Source organism: Crinia signifera, chromosome 1 (assembly GCF_055691185.1).
Source record: "Crinia signifera chromosome 1, ASM5569118v1, whole genome shotgun sequence".
NCBI lineage: Eukaryota > Metazoa > Chordata > Amphibia > Anura > Myobatrachidae > Crinia > Crinia signifera.
The window spans coordinates 232,962,834-232,988,526 of record NC_139217.1 but is presented as its reverse complement, the minus strand read 5'-3'; the positions used below and the strand labels follow the sequence as shown (position 1 = coordinate 232,988,526).

At 45.3% G+C, this 25,693-nt stretch overlaps 1 protein-coding gene across 1 annotated transcript in view; it reads left to right on the top strand.

Annotated features, from left to right (window-relative positions):
- The window catches only part of LOC146071233 (uncharacterized), a 116,506-nt gene that overhangs the window by 72,540 nt on the left and 18,273 nt on the right, over positions 1 to 25,693 (top strand). The window contains exons 4-9 of the mRNA XM_083179431.1: positions 5,522 to 5,619; positions 10,284 to 10,356; positions 13,562 to 13,661; positions 16,737 to 16,899; positions 20,849 to 20,882; positions 21,546 to 21,577. Coding sequence (XP_083035557.1) covers positions 5,522 to 5,619; positions 10,284 to 10,356; positions 13,562 to 13,661; positions 16,737 to 16,899; positions 20,849 to 20,882; positions 21,546 to 21,577 — 500 coding nt within the window. The remainder of the gene's footprint in view (positions 1 to 5,521; positions 5,620 to 10,283; positions 10,357 to 13,561; positions 13,662 to 16,736; positions 16,900 to 20,848; positions 20,883 to 21,545; positions 21,578 to 25,693) is intronic.

Genomic DNA, 25,693 nt, shown 5'->3' with positions numbered 1-25,693 from the left:
ATATGGAAGTGGCGGGGGGCGTGGCCTCCGCCACCCCGCCACAGCTGATTGCCTTCGGAGGGGAGGGGAGCGCATTGCTCGTCTCTCCTTCCCCTCCCTGTGTTACTGTGACACAGTCGGCTGTCAGCCAATCAGTGCTCGCGGGCTGGCAGCCAATCAGGAGCCAGCCCGCGAGATAGATGTGGGGTAGGAGAGACGCGAGATGCGTTCCCCTCCCCAGAAACATGCAGCGGCGGCAGGGGACTAGAGGAGGACCAGACCGGACAGGACACAGGACTGGACACAGGACCGGAGAGGACACAGCATCAGAGAGGATACAGGACCTAGGACCTGACACAGTGAGTTGCTCTCTGTACTGCAACTGTTTATGTGTGGCACTTCAAATGCCGCACTTGGGGTATATGTGTGGCAATGGGGGCATATGTGTGGCACTGGGGGCATATGTGTGGCACTGGGGGCATATGATATCTGGCACTGGGTGCATATGTGTGGCACTGTGGGGGCATATGATATCTGGCACTGGGGGCATATGATATCTGGCACTGGGTGCATATGTGTGGCACTGTGGGGGCATATCTGGCACCAGTGGCATAACTAGCACTGTGGGGGCATGTGTGGCACTGTGGGGGCATAACTAGCACTGTGGGGGCATATCTGGCACTGGGGGGCATAACTAGCACTGTGGGGGGCATGTGTGGCATTGTGGAGGCATATCTAGCACTGTGGGGGCAATTGTGTGGCATTATGGGGGCATATCTGGCACATATTTGTCTTGTAGCCACTCCCCCTTGTGTCATGACCACGCCCCTAACCACGCCCATTTTTCCAGCACAGTACCACTAAGAAATTTTTTCTACTTGCACCACTGTGCCTTACCATCCACTAGGGCGTGGTGGGAGAATAAAATAGTGTGCAGATGCGCCGAGGCACCGTGCCCGACGCATCGCGAGTGCAGCGATGCACTCCATGATTCCATGTTGACTGTGTCAACTTCAGTTAAAAAAACCCATGTCGACCTTTTGACTGTAGACCTAGACATTGTCGAACTAACGACCTGTCAAACTAATGACCTTTCAACCTAGAACCATGTCGACCTTTTCCCATGTCGACCTTGACCCATGTTGACCTAATGGTGTCGAACTAATGACTGTCGACCATCATGCTTTAGACCAAATGATCCAAACCCTGTGCAATGGGTCCGCAGACCTGTAGTGGCAGCCAGGGGTTGTACAGTTAACAAGGATAGGGGGGAGGGAGTACATTCAACGTTTTGGACAGGTGGCACCAATTTATAGTTAAGCCACTGATTGCAGTACAGTACATACATTTTTGTATATTACATTTTTGGTGAAAGGCTCCATTAAAATAGAGAAATTCTTTACACATTGTGGGGTTTTAGCATCAAACGGGTAGGCACAGGTGAGGATTTGGCACAGACTTAGACAGTGACATCACGGCTTGGGTCCAAAACAGGGCTTGCCTGAGTTTTATTGCAGCACTCAGAGCAAGAAACTAACAACAGCCTTTACACTTCAGGCAAAACAGAAAACAAAAACCTGCTCGTCTGAGCTCTAACTAAACAGAATAAACGTCCCTCTCTATACCAGGGCCACACTATGTGACACTGGACACACACAGCAGATATAGCTCAAGTAATGCAGTACTTACAGCCTTGTCTCTCTCTAGCAGCAGCTTACTGCCTCCAACACCCAGGGAGAGAGAGAGAGCTAAGGAGAGGGCTGACTCCTTTTTAAAGAATCAGGTGTTCTCCTGATTACCAGCCCAGGACAGAACACCCTTTGTAAGCCGGAGCTTACCACACAGATTGAAATAGCCTGCAGTCTATATGCCATAAGACAGGATTCTAGGGGAAAAGTACCTGCCGTCTATGACTTTCCCTGCCACTGTCTTACATACCCTCCCCCTCTGTTCGAACCTGTGGGGTCGGACACTGTCTGCCAACTGGCAGTATGTTCGGGATAGGGCATCGGCATTACCCTGAAGCCTTCCTGCTCTGTGTTCCACTGTAAATTTGAAATTTTGCAAATTGAGAAACCATCTCATGACCCTTGCATTTCTCTCTTTGGCTTGGTACATCCATGTAAGTGGGGAGTGGTCAGTGATTAATCTAAAGGAGCGTCCTAAGAGATAGTACTTTAGGGATTCAAGGGCCCACTTGATTGCTAAGCACTCCCGCTCGACTATACTGTAGTTTCTCTCCGTAGGTGTGAGCTTCCTGCTCAAATATGTTACCGGGTGTTCCTCTCCACCAACTTCTTGGGAGAGGACAGCACCTAGTCCCACATCAGAAGCATCAGTCTGTACGACAAACTCTTTTTTAAAATCTGGAGTGATCAGGACTGGTTGATTACAAAGGGCCACTTTTAATTCTTGGAATGCCCTTTCAGCCTCTGGGTTCCAGCTGACCCTAACTGCCCTACCTCCTTTGGTAAGATCGGTTAGGGGCGCTGCTATGGTTGCAAACTGGGGAATGAACCTACGGTAATACCCCAGAATTCCCAAAAAAGCCCTGACTTGTTTTTTTGTCGAAGGACGAGGCCAGTCTTGAATAGCCTCCACTTTATTTATTTGTGGCTTTATTATACCTCTCCCGATAACATACCCCAGGTAACGTTTTTGGACCTCCCCAGATATGGCCTGTCTACGCGCTTCTGGTACTCTATAGGGCTTTAAGCGTACCCGAACTCCAGGTTCGGTGACAATGTCATGTTTTATGGCTGTGGTGCGCCATGGAAGTTCTGAGAACACATCATAATTCCTTTGTACTAACTCTTTAGTTTCCTGCTTCTGGGATTTGGACAGGGTCTCTGACACCCGCACCTCTGGGCTATCACTAGAGGGGGCACTTACAGCTGTCAGAGTCTCTCTGTCTTTCCAGGGTTTAATTAAGTTCACATGGTACAACTGTTCTGGCTTCCGTTTACCTGGTTGATACACTTTATAATTTACACTTCCCACTTTTTTATCTACCGGATACAGTAGATCCTGGTTAATGGCCATATATGGGAACTCTTTGTCAGCATTGGGGTATTGGGGCTCACCATTTATGACTTTAGGATTTTCCCTAGCTCTTAATAAGGTGGGATCTCTAAGTTGAGCAGTCCCAAAATTATCACGTGACATCTCTAGCTCAGGCATGTCACACGCTTCTTCCTGCTCCTCAGCTTCACCTGCAAGAACAGCTAGGGGAAAACTGTCAGATTCAATAGTGGTCACCCCTACCGTTTGAACCTCAGTATCCTGATCAAAAGGCTCAGGACTAATCACAGGGCACACATTCTCATTATTAACAGCATTTCTAGTGCAGTGTACATTCTGTTTCCACAAGTCCCAGAACAATGGGAAGTCTCTTCCCAGGATCACACTATGCATCAGGGTCTCTACCACGCCCACTTCATGGGACACAGTTCCACAAGTACTCTTTAGCTGGACTAAAGCTGTGGGATACTCCTTGGTGTCCCCATGTATGCACAAGACCCCTATGTAACGTCCTGTGAGTGTCCCAGGGTCTACCAAGCTGGCATGGATGAGTGTAACTAAACTCCCAGAGTCCAGTAGAGCCCTCCCGGGATAACCATCCACCTTTACATGACAAATTTGCTGTCCAGTTTCTGACACAGTCTCAGCAGGGAAAACAGAACGTGCATATAAAGAGCTTCGCCTGGCTGTATCACACTCCATTGGCTCAGAAGTAAAGGGGCAATTGGCAGCAATATGCCCAGGTTCATGACAACGCCAACACTGTATGCGGCCCCAGTCTTTTTGCGGCCCAGGTTTGGACCCTACTGTCCCTTGGGAACGCCTCTCCACTGTTTGTTCCCCATCTAGGCCACCTCCCTTTACAACATTATTCACCCCTCTAGTAAACGGAACAGTCTTACCAGATGATCCGGCCGCTTTGCTGTTCTTGAGGGTGGAATGTCCAGGAGGCACTTCTTGGAGTAGATTTTCAGTAGCTCTGTACCTCTCAACCAAGTTGACAAGCCCCTCGGCATCATTAGGGTCGCCCTGACCGACCCAGCGCTGAACCTTTGGAGGTAAGGAACAACGATACTTGTCCAGCACGACTCTCTCCACGATCTGCGCTGGTGTAGACTCCTCTGGCTGTAGCCATTTCTTTACCAGGTGGACCAGGTCATACATTTGGGACCGCGCAGGTAACTGTTCAGAAAAAGTCCAGTTATGCACCTTCCGGGCACGCACACTCATGTTTACGCCTAAGCGAGCAAGGATCTCTCCCTTGAGTTTCGCGTAGTCGTTAGCATCCTGCTCACTCAGATCAAAATACGCCTTTTGTGGTTCTCCAGTTAGAAAAGGTGCTACCACACCTGCCCATTGATCCACGGGTAACTGTTCACGCTCTGCTACACGTTCAAACACCGCAAGAAAGGCCTCTACATCATCCGTGAGAGTCATCTTTTGCAGAGATTTCTGTACTGCAGCCCGTGTGGTTGGAAGCAAGGGTTGGGGTGTTTGCACACTCTGCGCCACACTCTTAGCCACATTCTGTATTTGCTCTTGTAATTGCAGATTAATTTGCTGCTGTTCCTTTAAGGCTAGTCTGTTGGATTCAAGCAGCAAAACATTGGTTTCAGCCTGGGCACGCATGGCCTCCTCATGCACCTTTTGCTGACATGCGTTTGCCTGCACCAAGTGTTTTAAAAGGTCCTCCATTTTAACAGTCTCCTGTTGCAGTGTTACAGCAGCCTTTAGCCAGGACATGCAAGTATCAGTGCACTCCAGACACTCACTTGTGGCTGGTTGCCTTTAGCAACAACTTCCAGCTTGCTGTAGCAAAAGTCCTATAGTTCGGTGTATGTCTCTTTAAGTGAGATGCTTGCTTGCATTCTCCACCATATGTGGGGTTTTAGCATCAAACGGGTAGGCACAGGTGAGGATTTGGCACAGACTTAGACAGTGACATCACGGCTTGGGTCCAAAACAGGGCTTGCCTGAGTTTTATTGCAGCACTCAGAGCAAGAAACTAACAACAGCCTTTACACTTCAGGCAAAACAGAAAACAAAAACCTGCTCGTCTGAGCTCTAACTAAACAGAATAAACGTCCCTCTCTATACCAGGGCCACACTATGTGACACTGGACACACACAGCAGATATAGCTCAAGTAATGCAGTACTTACAGCCTTGTCTCTCTCTAGCAGCAGCTTACTGCCTCCAACACCCAGGGAGAGAGAGAGAGCTAAGGAGAGGGCTGACTCCTTTTTAAAGAATCAGGTGTTCTCCTGATTACCAGCCCAGGACAGAACACCCTTTGTAAGCCGGAGCTTACCACACAGATTGAAATAGCCTGCAGTCTATATGCCATAAGACAGGATTCTAGGGGAAAAGTACCTGCCGTCTATGACTTTCCCTGCCACTGTCTTACAACATTTATTTGGACTGTTGTAGTTTGTAGTCTTTGCATAAAATAGCATAACATGGAATACATTTGATTATACATTATTTATATTAATAACACCTCATATTTTCTTTTCTTTAAGGGGAAGCCAGGGGATCTATGAAGATGTAATACAGTTTAGTCCTATTAAGATATCAACTTCATTACAGCATTTTGGAATAAAAGAAACGATTGTACCAGGTATGTTCTCAACATAGTTGTTAGTGTTATTTTATTATTTTGGCTTTTGCGTATTCTTATTCACAACTATCAATGATTTTTTTTTGCCAACAACACCATCCTTTCATTCATTTCATGAATCTCATCTCATGTCAATATAGTCTGCCTTGAACCTTAGTAGATCAATGACCTTCACCCACAGCAGTGGCTGACGGTAGTTTTAGAACCAGACACTTAATAAGTCAAACCCTGGGAGTGATACAATGGGCATATTGGGGAAGATGTAAAGGTTAAGTAGTGTGGGTAGTTTGTAGAAGAACTAAGAAAAGCTGTGATATGATGTGAAGGCTGCTAGAGAGTCTGAAACTACAAGTGGAATTGGATAGCTGTAAGGGTTAGTCAGTGAGAGGTGGTCACCAGAGAGAAGTTGTGGTGAAGGTCACTGATGTTTTGCCTGGGGGAGGGGGGGGGGTAAGCGACATGGTGAAGGGTAGATTACAGCCTCCCTGTTTGGTTCGGACCGTTCCAGTTTTTGCTACATGCCCAGACCATACAGGGAGGTTTTATTCTCCCCTCCTCCTCTCCCTGGTGACGGGTCTTATTCGTAGACTACAGTTCGGCTTTTAATACCGTAGTCCCATCTTCATTAGTGAGCAAACTCCTTAAGATTGGTTTGAGTGGGCCTATGTGCAGGTGGATCCTTGACTTCCTGTCAGATAGACCTCAGGTAGTAAGAATAAGAGACCGAGTGTCTGGTGTACTGACAATTAGTACAGGGGTCCCTTAGGGGTGTGTTCTGAGCCCTCTGCTATACTCCCTGTTTACCTTCGATTGTTCCTCAGTTTCTGACTCTGTTCAGATTATCAAATTTGCTGATGATATCGCTATTGTGGGTTCTATTGTTAATGATAACGAGTCCGCCTTTAGGTTGGAGATATCGAGGTTGGAGTCTTGGAGCAAGGAAAACGGTCTAGTCCTTAATGTAAACAAGACCAAAGATATGATAGTTGACTTTAGGAAGTCTTCTAAAGCCCTAAGCTGCCCACTGGTCTTGAATAATAATCAAGTGGAGTCGGTAGACTCGTTTAAATTCTTGGGCATAATTATTTCCAAAGACCTCCTGTGGAGTGCCCACATAAACGCCGCAACAAAAAGGGCCCACCAGCGTATGTTTTTCCTAAGGAAGCTACGTCTGGCTGGTATGAGCAGAAGAACCTTGGTGAATTTTTATACTGGCGTTATCGAGAGTGTAATCACCTTCGGTATTGTGGTGTGGTTCGGCTCTTGTTCCGCAGCTGATCGTAAAGCCCTCCAGAGGGTGGTGTCAGTGGCAAGCAAAATAGTGGGGGTTGTTCTGCCAAGTATCCACCATGTATTCGAATCCAGGCTTCTCAAGAAGACAAACAGTATTTTGAGGGATTCTTCCCATCCCAGTAGCGACATGTTTTCCTTACTCCCCTCCAACAAGCGTTATCGTTCTGTCTTGTGCAAGTCTAAACGATACAGAGAGAGCTTCTTTCCAACAGCAATTCGTGTTTTAAATTCTTAGTCGGAATTTTTCTGGGTATAGATCTTATTTGCATGTTGTTCTACTTTTATTGTCTTTTCTTATCTTTTGTACTGTTCATAACTGAATTTCGTTTAATGTTCATGTATGTGAGCATTTTATGATAATAAAGACATTATTATTACATTATTATTATTATTATTCCCGGCATACTGTTAGCGAAGCGACAGGGCCGGCGATGCGGGTACTGCAGCAGCAAATTACCAAGTTAATATGGTGGCCCATTGTGACTCAGGCCCGTGGGTGCTCATCAATTTCCGTGGGTGCTCGGGCCCTTGTGCACCCACAGAATCGGCACCTATGGCCTCATTAGTGATGATGCTCACCTTTGAATAGCTTCCCTTCCTGTTCACTGATGCTGGTGATGTTATTTGTGAGCCTCGTCATTCGGTTCCACTGTGTCCAGGTGTAGATGGTTTCCCTGTCCTGCTCCTGTTCTCTGAGTCCTGGCATTTCCAAATATACTGATTAATCCTGATGTTTTTACTTGACCTCTTGCTTTGTGATGTTTGGCTTGCTATTGCATATATCATCACTCTGCATTGTTGCAATTGTATTACATTACTTAGATCATCACTCTGCATTGTTGCATTTATAAGTTACTGCTTACATCCATATTGCATTGTTGCATTTTTGTCTCTGAGCTGCTAGCTCATGTCAATATTTCTATACTGGTAGTCCTACTATTGTTTACCTTCCTGTGTGCTCTTAGCTGGGTGGGATATTCAGCTTCAGTCCAAGTTATTATACCAACAGGGTTATACTCCCTGCAGCATTACATTTACTCAAAACTACTAGCACCGACTCTCCTGCTAGCTGTCAGTCTCGTACATATTACTGTATATTCCTGCATTAGTCCAGTCCATCTCTCTGATACTATCTGAGGCACCAGGGCTGCAATCAGAAATTGTGGGGCCCGGGACCTAGAAAATAGGAAGGGCCTCCCCCCCATTGTTACAAGTGTGCACAGGCTGAAGCAGCAAACCTGCCAATAACTAAGTGTTTCACACTGGCTCTGTTGCCAGGTTTTTATTTTGTAAGGGTGAAATGCTATTAGTTATAGGCAGGCTTGCTGCTTCAGCCTTCCAGCTTTTCTGCTGCCCGCTGCACTGTCTTTTTGACTGGCAGTGAAAAGCAGGCAGTTTTCGCTATTAAAGATCAGCGGCGGGCTGCGGGTGATATGCAGCCCACTGCTGTTGAGGCTGGCTGCCGGCCAGGCACAGCTGCTTGTGAAGGGCGGTGCTAGCAGCCGACTGGGGATAGAGCTGTCCAGGCCCTACTCTCTGTCAGAGTGTCCGGACCCGGGACAATTGTCCCCATAGCAACCCTCTTATGGCGGCTCTGCAGTGCACTGCTACTCTAGAGTTGGCAAACAGTCTCCTGCCTATTCTGTGAGCCTTTACTGTCTGGAGGATAAATCGTGGTGGCATATCAAGTACACAAAGGGAACAAGAGCGGCTGTTATTGGCAAAGGCCCTCCGTTAGATTGGCTCTAAGGGCTCACATGATATAGTGATCAACTTTATGCCCAATAATAATTTTAACTACCAAAGCGTGGCTATTAAAAGCATTGCTCTTTTAAATCGCAGGTATAATACGGAAGTGCTGGGTTAAGAACTAGACACTTAATAAGTCCCTGGGAGTGTTGCATTGGGCATATTGGGGCAGCTGTAAAGGTTATATACAGTAGTGTGGGTAGTTTGTGGCTTTAAAAAAGCTGTGATGTAAGCTTTTTCATGAACTAGGCCATCTCTGTAATTTGCTTTACATTTATTATAGTTCTCTTGTACTTCCTTGTATTATTTATATATATATATATATATATATATATATATATATATATATATATATATGTCCATTTTTTCTCCACTGTTCAACTCTACAAAGCACTTACAGATCAACAATAATGTTCTGTCATATTTGTAAGCCAAGGCTGCTTTTGAATCATACAGTAGTTTGGCTATTATAGCAAAATAACTGTCACAAAATGCTGTATATGGCATATGTCCTACCAGTTTTCCCATAATCCTTAAGGATTATGGTGGATTGGTGCAAAATGCTTTCACAAAATTGTACTTTTGGCCATGTGACTGAAGACACCAGAGAGCAGTTTCAAAGTAGCATTCTATATATATATATATATATATATATATATATATATATATATATATATATATATATATATATATATATATATATATATATATATATATATATGTCTTACTCTTACAACTGTTGCATGTTACCAGAGTGTTTATCTCACAGCCTTAGTTTCTTCCTAGTTCTGTTATTGCGCAAACTTCCAGTATATGACCTACAGCTAGTTCCTGTCTGCACTCTACATAATTCCAGTAGCAAATCTGTAACCTTTGCCTCTGCATATTCCTTTTTCTATGAACTTAACTGTACCAAGCACCATCTAGCTGACTTCTCTCAGAATTGGTTGGGTGGGCTACTAAAGCTTATTGTTGCGCCTTGGACTACCACTCACTAGTTCTGCCGCTGGTTCCTCTCCTGTCTTTTACAGTATGAATGTGGCATACACCAGGAACTGGTTCACAAAGACCAGACTGTTAAGGATTGAGAAAACTCCATCTGTTCTGATGTATCTCAATTTCTGCTGCAACATGCAGATCCCATAGTCAGCATTTTGTTTCCATGGATCCATCCTGTCTTGTGTTTAGGGTTCAGACTGGTGTTTAAGGTGGTTGACCATGTGCATCCTGAAATCCAAATGGCTGGTAAACAATATCTAGGTAGACAGTCAGTAGGTCAACGTCATGTGGTTGACATACATATGGTCAACATGGGAAAAGGTTCACACAAACAAAAGGTCAACACATGGCTATGCACCTTACTGAATCTATGCAACTTCTGAGTTTGGCAGATACTAGCAAAATGCTTCATTTTTTGGAATACCAAATGTACATAGTATAAAACAGCCCTCACCCAGGGAATACCGCTACATAGAGCACCCAGGGAATACCGCTACATAGAGCACCCAGGGAATACCGCTACATAGAGCACCCAGGGAATACCGCTACATAGAGCACCCAGGGAATACCGCTACATAGAGGAAACATGAACTTTCCTTTTTTTTTCATCTTTCCATATTTAGAAGATGTGTATGATGATGTTGAAACAATCGTTGAAATGATAGAGAAGAATAAACCAAAAATTCCAGAACCAAGGTAATTGTACTTTAAATGCTAAATATTTATTTCAAGTAATTAACCCTATATATGTGTGTGTGTGTGTGTATGAATGAACCAACTGCAGCCCAGCATACATCTATCTATCCTAATCTATTCATGATACCCATGTATAAAAAAAGTAAAAGCGATTCCTGGCTGCATTATTTTTACACTGCAATTTAGATTTCAGTTTTAACACATCCCACCCAAATTTAACTCTCTCTGCACATGTTACATCTGCCCCACCTGCAGCGCACATGGTTTTTCCCATTTTAAGAACAAATTTGTACTGCGATCAGGTCTAAATGAGGGCCAATATACACTTTGGCTAGTGTTGCTGTGACCCAGAGTGACGCCTGCAGCTGAGAGGCATGCTAGGAGGGATCTATGTCTGATTATTTTCTTACTAAGTAACCCTATGGTTACACAAAATGGCTGCATGAACTGAGACACCTGTGCCTTCTTAATGCATACACGATTACAGATGCATACAGCAACATGCTCTTGAAATGGCTGCAACCAGGGCCGGTGCTAGGGTGTCCGGCGCCCTCCTGCAAACCATACATTTTGCGCCCTTTCACATTGCCATTGCAACAAGCTGCAGCCCGATTGTGGGAGTGTATGCAACATGCGATCCTATGGAGGATTTCGGGTGCATGTGCATGTATGCATACACCATCTCAGTGCTGTGTCCGCAAAATGTTGCAGGCACTAAAGGTGCCCATACACGCTGCGAGAATCTGGGCTAGATCTCATCGCATCACACGGCATGCATGCAATGTGTGTGCGATGCGATCCGAAAGCAGTACAAAAAGTATATGCAGCACTCGTGACTGAGGAGGGAAAGGAGGGGAGAGAAGGAGGAGATGGAAGAAGAGGGGAGGAGATAGAGGGGGCGGAGTGTTGAGGACTGGCAGAGGCACTGGCATAGCACACTGAGAAGAGGGAAGGAAGGGGAGGTGGCGCTGCTGCCTGTTCATCATTTGATTGACAGCTGACAGGCGCAGGGAGCAATGTGTAGGGGGCGGATCCAGGCATTCACAGACAGCGCTACATGCCTCAGCGCAAGTGTCCGTGAGGAAGATGGGGCAGGTCGCAGGAGGAGGACAGTGTGTGTGCGGTGCAGGGAGCTGCTCAGCCTCTCCATACTGACAGTGAGGGCTGAGGCAGCTTTAGCAGAGCAGGGAGGGAGACAGCGCCTTTTCAGCATGGCGCCTCCCTGCTTTGCAGGAGCTGCTGGGTGGGTAGCGCCGGCCCTGCCTGCAACACACTTAATTTTGCAGATAATTTACCAAAACAGTCCATTCCTGTCAATAACTTTGTGAAAGAATCCTCATTGCGAGCAACTACAGTAATGGATTTTAATGTTGACGCATGTGCTGTGGGACTAAAGGCTCCCATACATTAGGCCAACTTGTCCTAAGGACAGGGCCGGACTGACCATCTGGCACTTCTGGCAAATGCCAGTAGGGCTGATTTTCGCCATTCGTTTACATGCTGAACTGACAGCCATACCATTTTCCGCTGGTCTGAGAGGCGCCGGTGTAGGGGACGGGATGGTGGAGCATAGCAGACTAGGAGAGAGGCAGTGGGAGCTGAGCGGCATTTGCATAGGTGCCACCTATTTCTATGACACTCACAGTGACATACTGTGAGTTAGAGTCGCGGCGCATGCTGGGAGAAGGAAGGGACAGTGTGTCATGTTCCTCCCTCCGGCTTTTCCTGTGGCACTTGCTGCGTGACAACTGTCGCGCTGCGACGTGAGTATGAGCCTGACGGGACCGTCGAGTGACTTGTGTTATGCGGTGCAGTATTCCCGTTGGGCAGTACAGTAGGCTGTGCAGCCCGGTCAGAAGCCCTGACCCGAACCCGCACCCCTGACTGCACCCCTGTGTCTGTGTGCCCTCCACTCTCACCTGCCTGGGAGGCGCAGCAACCGGTCCAGCTACTACTAATACAGTACAGGCCCAGGCCCCACTGGAGGACCTCTGCTCCGACCATCTGTCTTCTTCTGCCGACTGCCTTCCTGCCCTCCTGGACCTGTCCTGGACAGGCTGCTTGATAATAAACAGGGTGAGTCTGAGTGAGCCCTGACTGGCCCTGCCTGAACCCTATTCTATGAGCATGTAATCCCCCATGGCATCAAGCATAGAAACCCTTGGCTATTAACATGTAGGTAAGCGGAAATTATATGGCATAACATGTAGTAGCCATTACGGTGTGTGGTATAATATGTAAACAACATCAGGGTGTGATGCATAATGTGTAATGGGCATTAAGGTGTGTGCCACAATGTGTAATGGGCATTAAGGTGTGTGCTACAATGTGTAATGGGCATTATGGTGTGTTCCCTAATGTGCAATGCCTCCTTTTTGTGATGCCACACCTCCTTCCCATGAGGCCACACCCCCTTTTCGCTGCACGGCTTTGCCGCGCAAGGGTCCCATCTGCTGCAGGTGGGCCTGTGTGCTCAAAATGCCAGTGCCGATTTCTGGTCCCAGTCCGGCCCTGCCTAAGGACAAGTCGGCCCGACTTCCCCTGAGCTCCCCCGGCAGCATAGAATTTGACAGCAGAAAAGAATCACTTGGACCGTCTAATGTTATATGTTGACGCCCTCATTTTGCTGTTTTGAAGTTTAGTATTCCATTCAGGGTTAGGCTGCAGTTAGTGGTTTAGTATTAATTTTCTGTGAATCCACATGGTAGACGTACAGATTGTCAACATTCACAATTACTAAAATTATGTCATTGTTGACATTGTGACTTGGATTATGATATGTAGGGTAGGGTTTGGAGCCGCACTGACGTCTATTAATTTGTTGTTATTATTTAGATGACCAACATAGGGACTATAATGAGTAAATTCTAATAGTCAATGATTGGTGGTGCGCCCACGATTTCAGTATGGCAACTGAGTGGGGGTTTTTGTTTGCTCGGAAGAGGGCAAACACAAGACAGAAAAAAGGCTTTGTGGGCGCACTCTTGTTTTTGTATATATGAAGTTAGTTTAAAACTTAGCATTTAATTAGATCTTTTAATATAGAATAACCAAGGTTTTGAAAAAATATGGATTATGATATGTCAACCTTCCATTCATATTGACATCTTAAATTACAACAATAAGACAATGTCGACTTTCTGAATGTTGATGTAATATGCTTAATGCCATTAATGTATCTAAATAATATATTTGCTGTTTTCAGTTCTCCAGCTGAGCAAAATGTTTTAATAACGAACTGGAGAAATGAAACAAACTTGAAAAAAATGCAAAGACAAGAGCAGGAATTTAGAAGGAAATTCCAGGTAAGTGTAATGTAGTGAAACTGTATTGAGAAGTGGGTAGTCTGTGTTCTGTGCACATTTATAGCTACAGCCATTACAGTAGAGCTGGATACACATTACCCTTTGAGTGACAAGTGAATTTGTCAAAATAACTGTGAAAATCTGCAAGCAAACATTTTTATTCATCGTAATGACCTGTAATGTTTACCTTATATAGGAAATATCTGTTTTTACACAATATTTTCAATTTGAATTTATATAAAAAAATTTGAGCAACGCTGGCAAAGTGTAGTGTGTTTTCTCAATATCATTAACAATGTCGGCTTCCATGACTCGTTAACAACCCCTCCCTACATCATCTGTGTAAACAGCTCAATCTGACTATATCGTTAGTGACTGCATGGACACCCGTGGACCTAGTGACATCATTGAATGATATCGTTATCATTCAGTGTGTATGCACTACCACGTTTGAATAGCGGCACCGTGAACCATATCAGCAGAGTCGCTAGTAGGCAATGTGTACAGGGCTTCAGACAATAAGTTCCATGAACAATATCATAATTGATTTCCCTTGAACTCCGTGGAGCTTTACAACAAAGATTTCATAAAAATATATCTTCAAAGATAATATCTTCCATGGCTACATCCAGGAGAATGCTGTCGTTGATGAAATTGTCAGGAAAACTGTATGTATAGATGACAGAGGGGTACGCTGAAGACCCGCAATAGCACACATCAATAAAGATTATGGGCAAGAAGCACTAAGCTTGAAAAAGTGATAAAATGGAGAGTGATAAACAACCAACCAATCAGCTGCAGCCTGACATTTTTCAAACCAGGCTTGTAACATGGCAGGTAGGAGCTGATTGGCTGGTTGTTTATCACTGTCCATTTTATGAATTTTTTAACCATAGTGCATCTGGCCCAATGTGTGTTCTCAACAAAATGCTATGCATGAAAATATTGTTAACGATGATCATCTAGTGCAGTGGTGGCCAACCTGTGGCTCTTGAGCCTCATGCGGCTCTCCCCCTTGTAAAGTGCGGCTCCTGCTCCCACTGCTGCCCACCGTCTGTCCCAGTCCCCCCTGCTGCCGGTTCCCTGAATCCCTTCTCCTTCCGAGGGGAGGAGAGCGCGCAGTGTGCATCTCTCCTACCCCTTACTGTGCATCTTTGTGACTGGGCCGTCTGCCACTCAGAGCTCGTGGGCCAGCAGCCAATCAGGAGCCGGCAAGCGAGCTTTGATTGGTGGGCGGCCCAGTCACAGGGAAGTGAGGGGGAAGGAGACGCGCGGTGTGCTGTGCTGTGCTCTCCTCCCATCGGTGACATGACAGGAGGAATGCAGGCGGACACCAGACTGTCCTCTCCCTGCCTGGTAGCAGCAGCAACACGGTGAGTGCTGCTGCTGGGAAATTTACACTGTGGGGGCATAGCAGTTTGTGGCACTGTGGGGGCATAGCAGTTTGTGGCACTGTGGGGGCATAGCAGTTTGTGGCACTGTGGGGGCATAGCAGTTTGTGGCACTGTGGGGGCATACCAGCTTTCTGGCACCATAGGGGCATACCCGGCACCGTGGGGGGCATATGTGTATCTGGCACTATTGGGGGCATATATATATATGGCACTGCACTATTGGAGGCATATTTGTATCACACCCACCCAAGGGGTCAAAATAGACTACGCCCCTTTTTTTGGCACATGCGCCTTCGGCGCGCGCATGATGTCGGCTCTTTAGCTTGACTACCGATATTTTTCGGCTCTTTACCTCTGACCGGTTGGCCACCCCTGATCTAGTGTGTACGTACCTTATACTTTTTTTTCTGTATGGACATGTTACCAATCCTATTTCTGTACTGTGCCATAGCTTGTGTGCAGTGGCGTAACTACTGTAAGGCAGCCCCAGCAGCCGCTTGGGGGAGAAAGCAGCAGCAGGGTCTGTGTGGGTGCCGGTACCCGCACGACACACTGACATGCTGCTGCCTACCGCTGCCCACTGACTGAGCACTGGAGGCGAGTCAGCCGCAGCGCGGGTGGGGCCATGGCAGAGATGACAAATTCCCCCACTGATTCATTTGACTGTACACAGAGCCGACTATTGGGTACTGTGTACAGTATGGGTGGGCGGATGGGCGTGCTAGGGCGGCCTGGGATGCGTCGGAGCCAAGGGAAGCAGCAGTGTCTGCTGGTCTCCCTTCCTCTCTCCTGCTTCAGCTTCTCAGTTATGCGTGTGATGTCATCATGTCACATGCTGGGGAAACATGCTGGAGAGGAGCCTGGAGGGGGGGGGGGGGGCGCCACAAACTTTTTGGCAGGAGGGAGCAAAATTTATAGTTACGCCACTGCTTGTGTGAGAGAACAGGAGTGTAGAAGGAATATTGGGCCTGATCCTAGTAGACTTGGTAAGCTGCGAAAATCACAGCTTACGGAGTCCCAGACTGCCCGCCCCTCCGAAAAAATGCCACCTCCCGCAGCCGTATTTCCTCGCAGCCATGCGAGGGGATTTGTTATTAAAATACATCGCCTCGCATGTGGCCATCAAATGATTTCTCCTGGGTTCGCAAATATGTCTGTGGAGACTAACTTATATTTGCGGGCTCCAGGACAAAGACAGGGTCGGCGACTGATGTCATGTGACTTTAGCCGCCGCCCCCAGTACACTGCGTCACAACCACATTTACATGGGAATGCCCAGCATTTGCATGGGGACGCCCATGAAATGCTGGATGTTCCCATGTCCCAGTGCCGCCTCCGCCTCCGTCTGCCCCCATCCTGCTTCCCCCTGTAGGAGCGCCACGCCAACTGTGCAGGTTGGTAAAGGCTCCCGCACAGAAGCCCTGCACATGTGCATATACAGTATGTGCATGTGCAGTACTTCACCATTGGTCCCCAGTGTGAACACGCAGATGACCAAAGAAATTAGATTCAGGGCCCTTGATTCTATTGAGTTGCTGTAACAACATTTACTGGTGACATTAATAAAATATATACATGTTTATTTCTACATTTATTAGTGATTAGGGAGAGTAAGCAATTATGAAGATTAACAATGTTCTTGTTATACCGTGCTAAATATTTCTGTATATTTATTTCATAGTTCCACAGAGAAATTAAAGTATTAACCCGAGTGATGGTCGATCCTAATGCCATACTTCAGAAAGTCGGACATAAAGATCTTGAATACACAAGAGGAGAAATCCTGGATGTTATACAGCTGACTGGTGCCGATAAGATATTATGTCGCAACTATGAGGGGAAATGTAAGTTGTAACATTCAATTTAGCCCATAGCACTAATATATATAATTTGTAATCCTGCTTCCCAATTCAGATTTATGGGAGTATTTATCACAGTATGAAAAGTCCTACAGAGGAGAGTTATAATGGGGTACATATACTATGGGAGATTGTGCGGACACAATTTTGGGTCAAGCGCTAGGGAACAAGGGTGAGGACAGACTTGGGAGCACAAACAATTTGTAGGGAGAGGTGTACACACAGGCGATTAGCTTTGCATAGAGAGTGCAGGAAAGGAGTGGAAGCATAAAAAAATATAAATAAAAACTGGAAAAAATGAGGAAGAAGAGGGGAGGATAAATGATAAATAAACCATAAATTAAATTAAATAAAAATAGATATAGAAAAATAAAATAAATAAATAAAAGTAAAAAATAGTAAATAAACATCAAAATCAAAATAAAAAATAAATAAAAATAAAACAATAATAAAAACGTAAATAAATAAAATCAAAGACCAATATGTTTACACACTTTTGTGTTGATGTGGGAGCAACAGAGTCTCGGGAGAAGCTGTCCCTATCTTACCCTGATGTTCTTGCTGGAAGTTAGCAGCGTTTGTGTGAAGCTGCGGGACTTCGCGGCCGGGTGCTGTGACGTCACCCGCCGGCTCCGACTTCTTTGTCGGATGTGCGGCAAGGTTCTTCTGGGTGGCTGGGGAAGCTTAGTTCTCCTCTCCTGGTGCTCCTTAACGTACCCAACGCGTTTCACACCACATGGGTGCTTTTTCAAGGATTTTCCTTGAAAAAGCACCCATGCGGTGTGAAACGCGTTGGATACGTTAAGGAGCACCAGGAGAGGAGAACTAAGCTTCCCCAGCCACCCTGACAAAGAAGTCGGAGCCGGCGGGTGACGTCACAGCACCCAGCCGCGAAGTCCCGCAGCTTCACACAAACGCTGCTAACTTCCAGCAAGAACATCAGGGTAAGATAGGGACAGCTTCTCCCGAGACTCCCACATTAACACAAAAGTGTGTAAACATATTGGTCTTTGATTTTATTTATTTACGTTTTTATTATTGTTTTATTTTTATTTATTTTTTATTTTGATTTTGATTTTTATTTACTATTTTTTACTTTTATTTATTTATTTTATTTTTCTATATCTATTCTTATCTAATTTCATTTATGGTTTATTTATCATTTATCCTCCCCTCTTCTTCCTCATTTTTTCCAGTTTTTATTTATATTTTTTTACGCTTCCACTCCTTTCCTGCACTCTCTATGCAAAGCTAATCGCCTGTGTGTACACCTCTCCCTACAAATTGTTTGTGCTCCCAAGTCTGTCCTCACCCTTGTTCCCTAGCGCTTGACCCAAAATTGTGTCTGCACAATCTCCCATTATATCTAAACTCGTACATCAAGCTGCTCCCCCTCAGCGCAAATCCTACCTGAAGGGTCATTCCTTCACCCCCTGGGTACATATACTAGCTGATAGATATTGCTATCCCGGGGAAGTGTGCACCCAATATGTCAGTGAACTATATTTTCACAGTCATATACCGCTGGTTGTGCAGCACAGCTGATATATGATGATATATATATATATATCAAAAGATTTATCAGCGCATCAAGGCCCTCATTTCAGTTGACCCACAAAGCTGCTTGTGGGTCATGTAAACGCCGCCCGCATGCAGAGTGCACCCGTGGGCAAGCAAACAAATTTTAATTAAATTAAACTAAACACCCATTTGCAGTTTGCGTGATGGTTCAAAATCATTCAATGCAGGAAGCCGGCATCCAATTAAAATGCTTTTAAACCAATCAGAGCTTGTGTACCGGTAGCCAATCAGAGCAGCTGCCAGTACAGTAGCTCTGATTGGATCACCCTCTGGTGCTGTATTTTAATTGCCGGCCAGTGTCCTGCATTGAAAAAGCCAGGCTGTGAGGTGGGGGGAGCTGGGGGTCCGCACTGACAGCTCATCCACGGTGCCTGGCGAGGGGAGGCTACCTCCCGCACTGACAGCTCATCCACGGTGCCCGGCGGGGTCCAGACTGGAAATCAGTCCCGGCCCCAAAATTCCTGGTGGCAGCCGTGGGCAGGAGGGTTAGGTTTAGGCAGGAGGTTTGGTTAACCTTCTAGTGGGGAGGGTTAGGGTCAGGCTGCGAGGGGGGGGGGGGATAGGGTGTTGTAAGGGAGGGTTAGGAGGATCACGGGAAGGGAAATCATACCTACCTGAGCCTTTTCTATCATAAATTACTTCACAGAAAGGGTAGAGGATAGGTGGCCTCACATCAGAGGGGGTAGAGGCAAATACAGTAGAACAATTTAAACATGCTTGGGATAGGCATATTGATATCCTTACAAAGTAATAAGGATCAAATATGGTTTGAGGTAACATGTTTAAAAAAGGGGCAGACTAGATGGGCCAAGTGGTTCTTATCTGCTGTCAAATTCTATGTTTCTATAGATATGACCGGGATCGTCCGTATTCCACCATAAATTTGATTCATGAATAGGACAAATTTACTTAACTGCCGTATTCTCATGATTCGGAATTTCCAATAGTGTAGACATTCATATTTGGCTGGCATATTTCCAGTGAGATCTGTGTAATGCTGAGTGTAAAAAAAAAAAAGATTAAATAAATTAAAAAAAGGCGTGGTGTCCTCCTGCATAGCAATAAGGCATTAGGCATTGAGATGTACTAAGCTTGAAAAGTGATAAAATGGAGAGTTATAAACCATCAGCCAATCAGCTCCTCACAGCCATATCTCAGGCTGTATTTGAAAAATGACAGGTAGCAGCTGATTGGTTGGTGGTTAATCACTCTCCATTTTATCACTTTTCAATCTTAGTACATCTGGCCCTTTGCCTGGTTGCAGAAATATAGGTGCAAAAAAGTTGGGGTCCTCCTGTATTTCTATAACCAGCACCAGGCTCATGGGCTGCTCCTTGTTCCCAAATACGGGGACAAACTGAATAGGGGTACCCTGTATTTTTTAACCACCACCAGGCCCAAACATCCAGCAGGCTAATGCCACAGCTGGGGAAGACTTTTTATATAAGCTCCCCCAGCCAAAGCATTAACCCCTAGCTGGTCAGCCCTGTTTGGGACCCTGGGGGAGGGGAGACCCCCCAATAAAAAGCCATGCATTCAGGCCACCCCCAGCCAGGGCTAAAGCCCGGGGCTGTCCCTGGTGCCCCTGGGCAGTGTGCACTGGGCTGATAGCCATAAAGTGTAAAAAAAATAGAATGAATAAATATTGGGTTAAGTGTTGAAACTACAAGTTCCAGGAAGCCACCCCCGTATGCAAGAACTTGGTAAACCACAGGTCCTAGCATGCAGGGGCATTAAATAAATAACTCAATAAATAAATGATACACACACACCCAGTAAAATAAAACTTTAATACACACTAAATTCATCCATGCATACTTACACATAGGGTCCACCGTAGGCCTGTCCTCTTCTGCAGTCGATATCCATTAGGGTACCTGTGAAAGTACATGGTTATACTCACAATGTCCTCTGGCATCGAGCATGCCCTCTTCATTCCAAATTAGGCAATTCACGGATGTAAAAATAAAAAAATGCTGTCCCCACAGCATACGAATGGGAGTAGCCGCAATTGTGTCACCATGACACTGTGTACCCAGCCTAACTCTCATTGTACAGACTGTGGGCGGGATGTAATAGCATCTGAGTTCAGGACATAAATCATTTGCAAGGCAAAACCATGCCTTGTAAATGATTGCCCCTTTAAGAAGAACTGGACTGGAACACTAATACACCCTGCCCTTTGTTTTAGAAATGTCAGGAGCTAACAGGTTAGTGTTTTATTTCTCTCCACTTTATCTTTTTTCATGATTTGGTAAATGCCCATCTAAATACACAACATAAACCATGTTATTTGATGTCACACCTACATGAAAATTAACATAACAGTTGAATTGTGTTCTGATTCTTGCAGTTGGATACATCCCCAGAAAGGCTGTTCTCAACCTGTAAGTAATATTATACAAATACATTTGTAAAATGTGCAATACTAAATTGGTAATGAATAAAATATCTGCTGGTAAAGGACAATGGGGCAGAGGTATTGAGCATTGTGAAGCTATGAATTGGTGTTAAAGTGGCCGGTACTAACACAACAACCAATCAGCTTCTACAGGCCCATACATACTAGGCTATATTGGACACAGGGGCTTTTTGAATGATATTAAATGATATCATCAAGTGTGTACACTCACTCCCGCACATCATTAATGAAGATCATTAAGGATGGCCATGCTGCAGTGGCAGCACGGCCGTCGTCCCCCTCGTGTGTGGCATCGGCAAGTATGCACTTGCCGATGCTGGTCCCTCCACCGCCAATATCGGCTTTGGTGGGATCGTGCTAGTGTGTATGGGTCTTAACTGTCAAGTTACAGTCTGGGGTTTAAAATTATCTCTCCTGTAGACAAAGCTCTCCTATAGACAAACTTTGGGTGGAGACCCAGATGTTCCTTCAATACTGGGTCATGGATAAGAACATTCCAATGTCTCTTGATAATCTTTTCTATAGTTTTATACTGAGATGTATATCTAGTGATAAACAGTATTTCTTTGTCTCTGAAATTGTTAACAATGCTACAAAATGTTAATGTTGATCTCTCTTTGTTTGCTAGAGAGAAAAATCTGTCCAATAATTTCAACTGTGGTACGTAGTCTGCCTTTTTTTTTCTTTTACCAATTACAACATAAATGCTTTTTCTTATGTATTAACACTTTGGAATAGATGCCCAAGCATCAAAATGTGATAAAGTAGAGAGTGATAAACAACAGCCAATCAGCTCCCAACTGTCAAAAATGACAGTTGTGGGCTAATTGGCTGGTGGTTTATCACTCTCCACTTTATCAATTTTTAAAGCTTGGTGCATCTGGCCCTTTATCAGTTGTATCTGAATATTTACTTATTTAACTTTTGGTGAAAAAAACCCCAATTAAGTATATAGTAGGGATGGCCATCAACCATAGATGATTCAAAGCCATCTATGGTCTATTTTGGATCCTTCTACCATCAATGATTTATAGCCAAATCATTTCCAGCCATCGGAGATAGCTGTATTCCTGAGGGTTTTTTACCTCTGACATTTTCGATGCTGCTGACTAATAGGCTGTCAGCCAGCAGCCCTACACGACCTCTGGATCTTGCACTGTGGCCTCATTCAGATCTGATTGCAGTACAATTTTTTTCTCAAAATGGCCAAAACCCTGTGCACTGCAGGTGGGGCAGATGTAACATGTGCAGAGAGAGTTAGATTTGTGTTTTATTTGGTTTCTGTGCAGGGTAAATACTGCCTGCATTATTTTTATACTGCAATTTAGATTTCAGTTTCAACAATCCCCACCCAAATTTAACTCTTTCTGCATGTTACATCTGCCCCACCTGCAGTGCACAGGGTTTTGCCAATTTTAAGAACAAATATGTACTGCGATCAGATCTGAATACGGGCCAATGTGTAAGAGCGGGATGTTTCACTTTCTAGACAGGGTCAGCTGTCAATCACAGCTTGGCCCCACCCCCAGCTCTCAAACAGAGGAAGTGACAGTTGCACGCTTACCAGAAACTTCAATGGCAAAACCATTGACTACACCACACAGAATATTATACCTGCCATCGATGGTTTGTTCCACCTCTCATGGACCAGAAATATAAGTGTGCAGCCTGGAGCAGGGGATGTACAGTAGGAATCCTTCAGTCCTCAATAAAGATATTATGAACAGGAAATGCTGTATCCAGCACAGGTTGTCAAAGGAAAAAAGGGGTAAAAAAATCCAAAGCACAAGTCTAATGAAGTCTTGCTCAGATGAGAATCATTGCCTTGCAGAAATCACGCGCTGCTGCATCACATCACATGAGAATATTCTCCAGCCCAGTAATATGTAAGATAAAGATTGTACATATGATTTAGACATAGAAACATAGAATTCAAGGGTAGATGAGGACCATATGGCCCATCTGGTCATTTAGGGTTGTCACAATCCTGACTAAATTCTTATAATTGCTGATTTAAGGGGCCTACACATGGGGAGATGCTGAAGCCTCTGAGTGATGCTAGAATGCTCAACGCTTCAGCAAGATCACTCTGCACCCTGCGATACTGTATGTCAGTGCTGTATGCTGAGTGATGTGTTCTCTCATGAGGGCACTGGCCCTGACACCGGCGATTACAGATTTATCCAGCATGCTGGATTTTAATTGCCGGAGCGTTAGCGACACTCGGAGCCATGCATTGCTATCACTATGCCCCTACACACGGAATGATTTAGGGGCATTTTCCAAGCGATGTAGTGAGATTGCTTTGAAAATGCCCCTAAATCGCTACATGTGTAGGCCCCATTACCTCTGCCATCTGTCCTAGATCAGGGGGGTACTGCCGATACCATTGTCCCGGCTGTCATGTCCCGGGGAAAGAGGAGGCACGAAGATCACTAGTAACAAACAGCTCCCTGATGCTGCTGTGTGCAGTGTGAGATGAACTCCCTTCTCACACACTGCAGCATCAGGGAGCTGTGTGTTACTAGAGATTATTCCCTGCTCCAACAGAGTGTGTGAGACACCGCCGGGGAGAGACAACAGCAGATTGCAGAGGGAGGAGAGAGCTCAGCTGCGTCTCCATAATGGCAGTGCTGGTGTGTGTGTGTGTGTGTGTGTGTGTGCCCCGCCTCCTGCAAACATACCTCCCAACATGACCCTCTCCAGGAGGGACACAAGGCTCTGCTTCTGGACTTCCCTCTTAATGTAGGATTGCCATCACCTGTTTTCAACAGGTTTACTAATAAGGAAGGTGCTTCACCACAGGTGATGGCAATCTTACATTAGAGAGAAGTCCAGAAGCAGAGCATTGTGTCCCTCCTGGAGAAGGTCATGTTGGGAGGTATGTGCAAAGCACTACTGGGTAGGGATGGCCATCGTTGCCATTGCCATCGATGGTTGCCATCGATTGCAATTCTGCAATTGGCCATCGATAGTGCTTAAATATGCAATGGATGACCATCAATTTTTTAACGCTCCTGCCCGCGGTGGGGGGGTGTTTTGTGCTAACACTACTGCCTGGGGGGGGGGGGGGGGGTGCTAACTAACGCTTATTCTCCAACCACACCCTAGTGGATGGTAGGGCATGAAATCCCTCCTGTCGGCACATGTCGGCTCAAAAAAGTGAATCCCAGGTTGACCTTTTGCCTGTCGCCCTTCCCCATGTCGAACTAATGCTTGTGTCCACCTAATGACCTGTTGACCTTCAGTCTGAGGCTGCAGACAGAAATCACTGATAAAATGGTGTTGTGTTATTTTTTACGGTGATTTTTCAATGTGATAATTTACTCCTTAATTCTATAAATTAAAGTGATGGTGGAAGTAAATGAAGAGTTTTTTCACCATATAAAATGATGAGACCACACCAATCTAGTTTTATACAGCAGTACAGTGGCAGATTCAGGGGGGGGGGGACCCGGGCACGTGCCCCCCTTGTCATTTCATTTTGCAGCTGAGGACCAGGGCTTTCCAACGAGCTGAGCCCCGTGTCTCTAGCCCCCCGGGAACCAGAGATATCGCCAGGCAAAGCTGTAACGTTTTTTTCCCCATAGGATAATATGGGACCCGTCTATTCCAACCCCCATCCGGTTCAGTTTACCCCTGGCATCATAGAAGCTTGAGGTTAATTTCATTCAATTCCAAATCGCTGGGCCTTCAATATGATACCAGGCTGGTCCATATCGGTCAATCGGTTCCAGAGATATTGTGTATAAACCAATTTTTTTATTTTTTAAATGTAATTTCATGGCTGTTCATGTTCTTTGAGGGCAGATTACTCTGGAACCAAACATTCCAGTTTCAATTGAACCAAAATCATTCAAAGCCCACTCAAAAGTTTTTCAATATGATACTTGAATGTAAATGGGTCAGTTGGTTCCGAAGATATAGCCGGTTAAATTAGATAAATGGTTAAAGGGGGGAGGGGTGGTTTTCTCTCCCCTTCACACCAGAAAATGCAGGGACTAGGCTGGTGTAAAAGGGGCCAACCTGGGAATGCATTTTCTGGTGTGAAAGGGGTATTATTTCAAATAGGCGGGACGTGAAAACAGCCAGGCTCTGCCACTGTCAGTGGCTATCACTTCTGCCTCGCGGCGGCTGTCCTCCATTTACCCCGAGCATGTATTCCCCCTTGGCAATGAGCATGTAATCCCACATGGCAACGAGCATAGAACCTCTGGCAATGAGCATGGAACCCTTGGCAATGAGCATGTAGATAAGCAGCATTTATGTAGCATAATTTTTAAAAGGCATTATGGTGTTTGGCATAATACATAATGGACATAATGGAGTGTAATTTAACCGTTAATGGACATTATGGTGTAAATGTTTAATGTCCCTGTTTATGAAGCGTATTGTGAATTTTGGCTCAATCCGTGTGGCATTATGTGAATTTTGGCTCAATCCATGTGGCATTATGTGAATTTTGACACAATCCATGTGGCATTATGTGAATGTTGGCTCAATCCATTTGGCATTATGTGAATTTTGGCTCAATCCATGTGTTATTATGTCAATTTTGGCTCAATCCGTGTGTTAATATGTCAATTTTGGCTCAATCCGTGTGGCATTATGTGAATTTTGACACAATCCATGTGGCATTATTTGAATTTTGGCTCAATCCATGTGGCATTATGTGAATTTTGGCTCATTCCATTTGGCATCATGTGTAAGGGGCAAGTATAATGGGATCTAGTATGTTGTTGCATAATGTGTAGAAGTTGTATATGGTGTTGTACA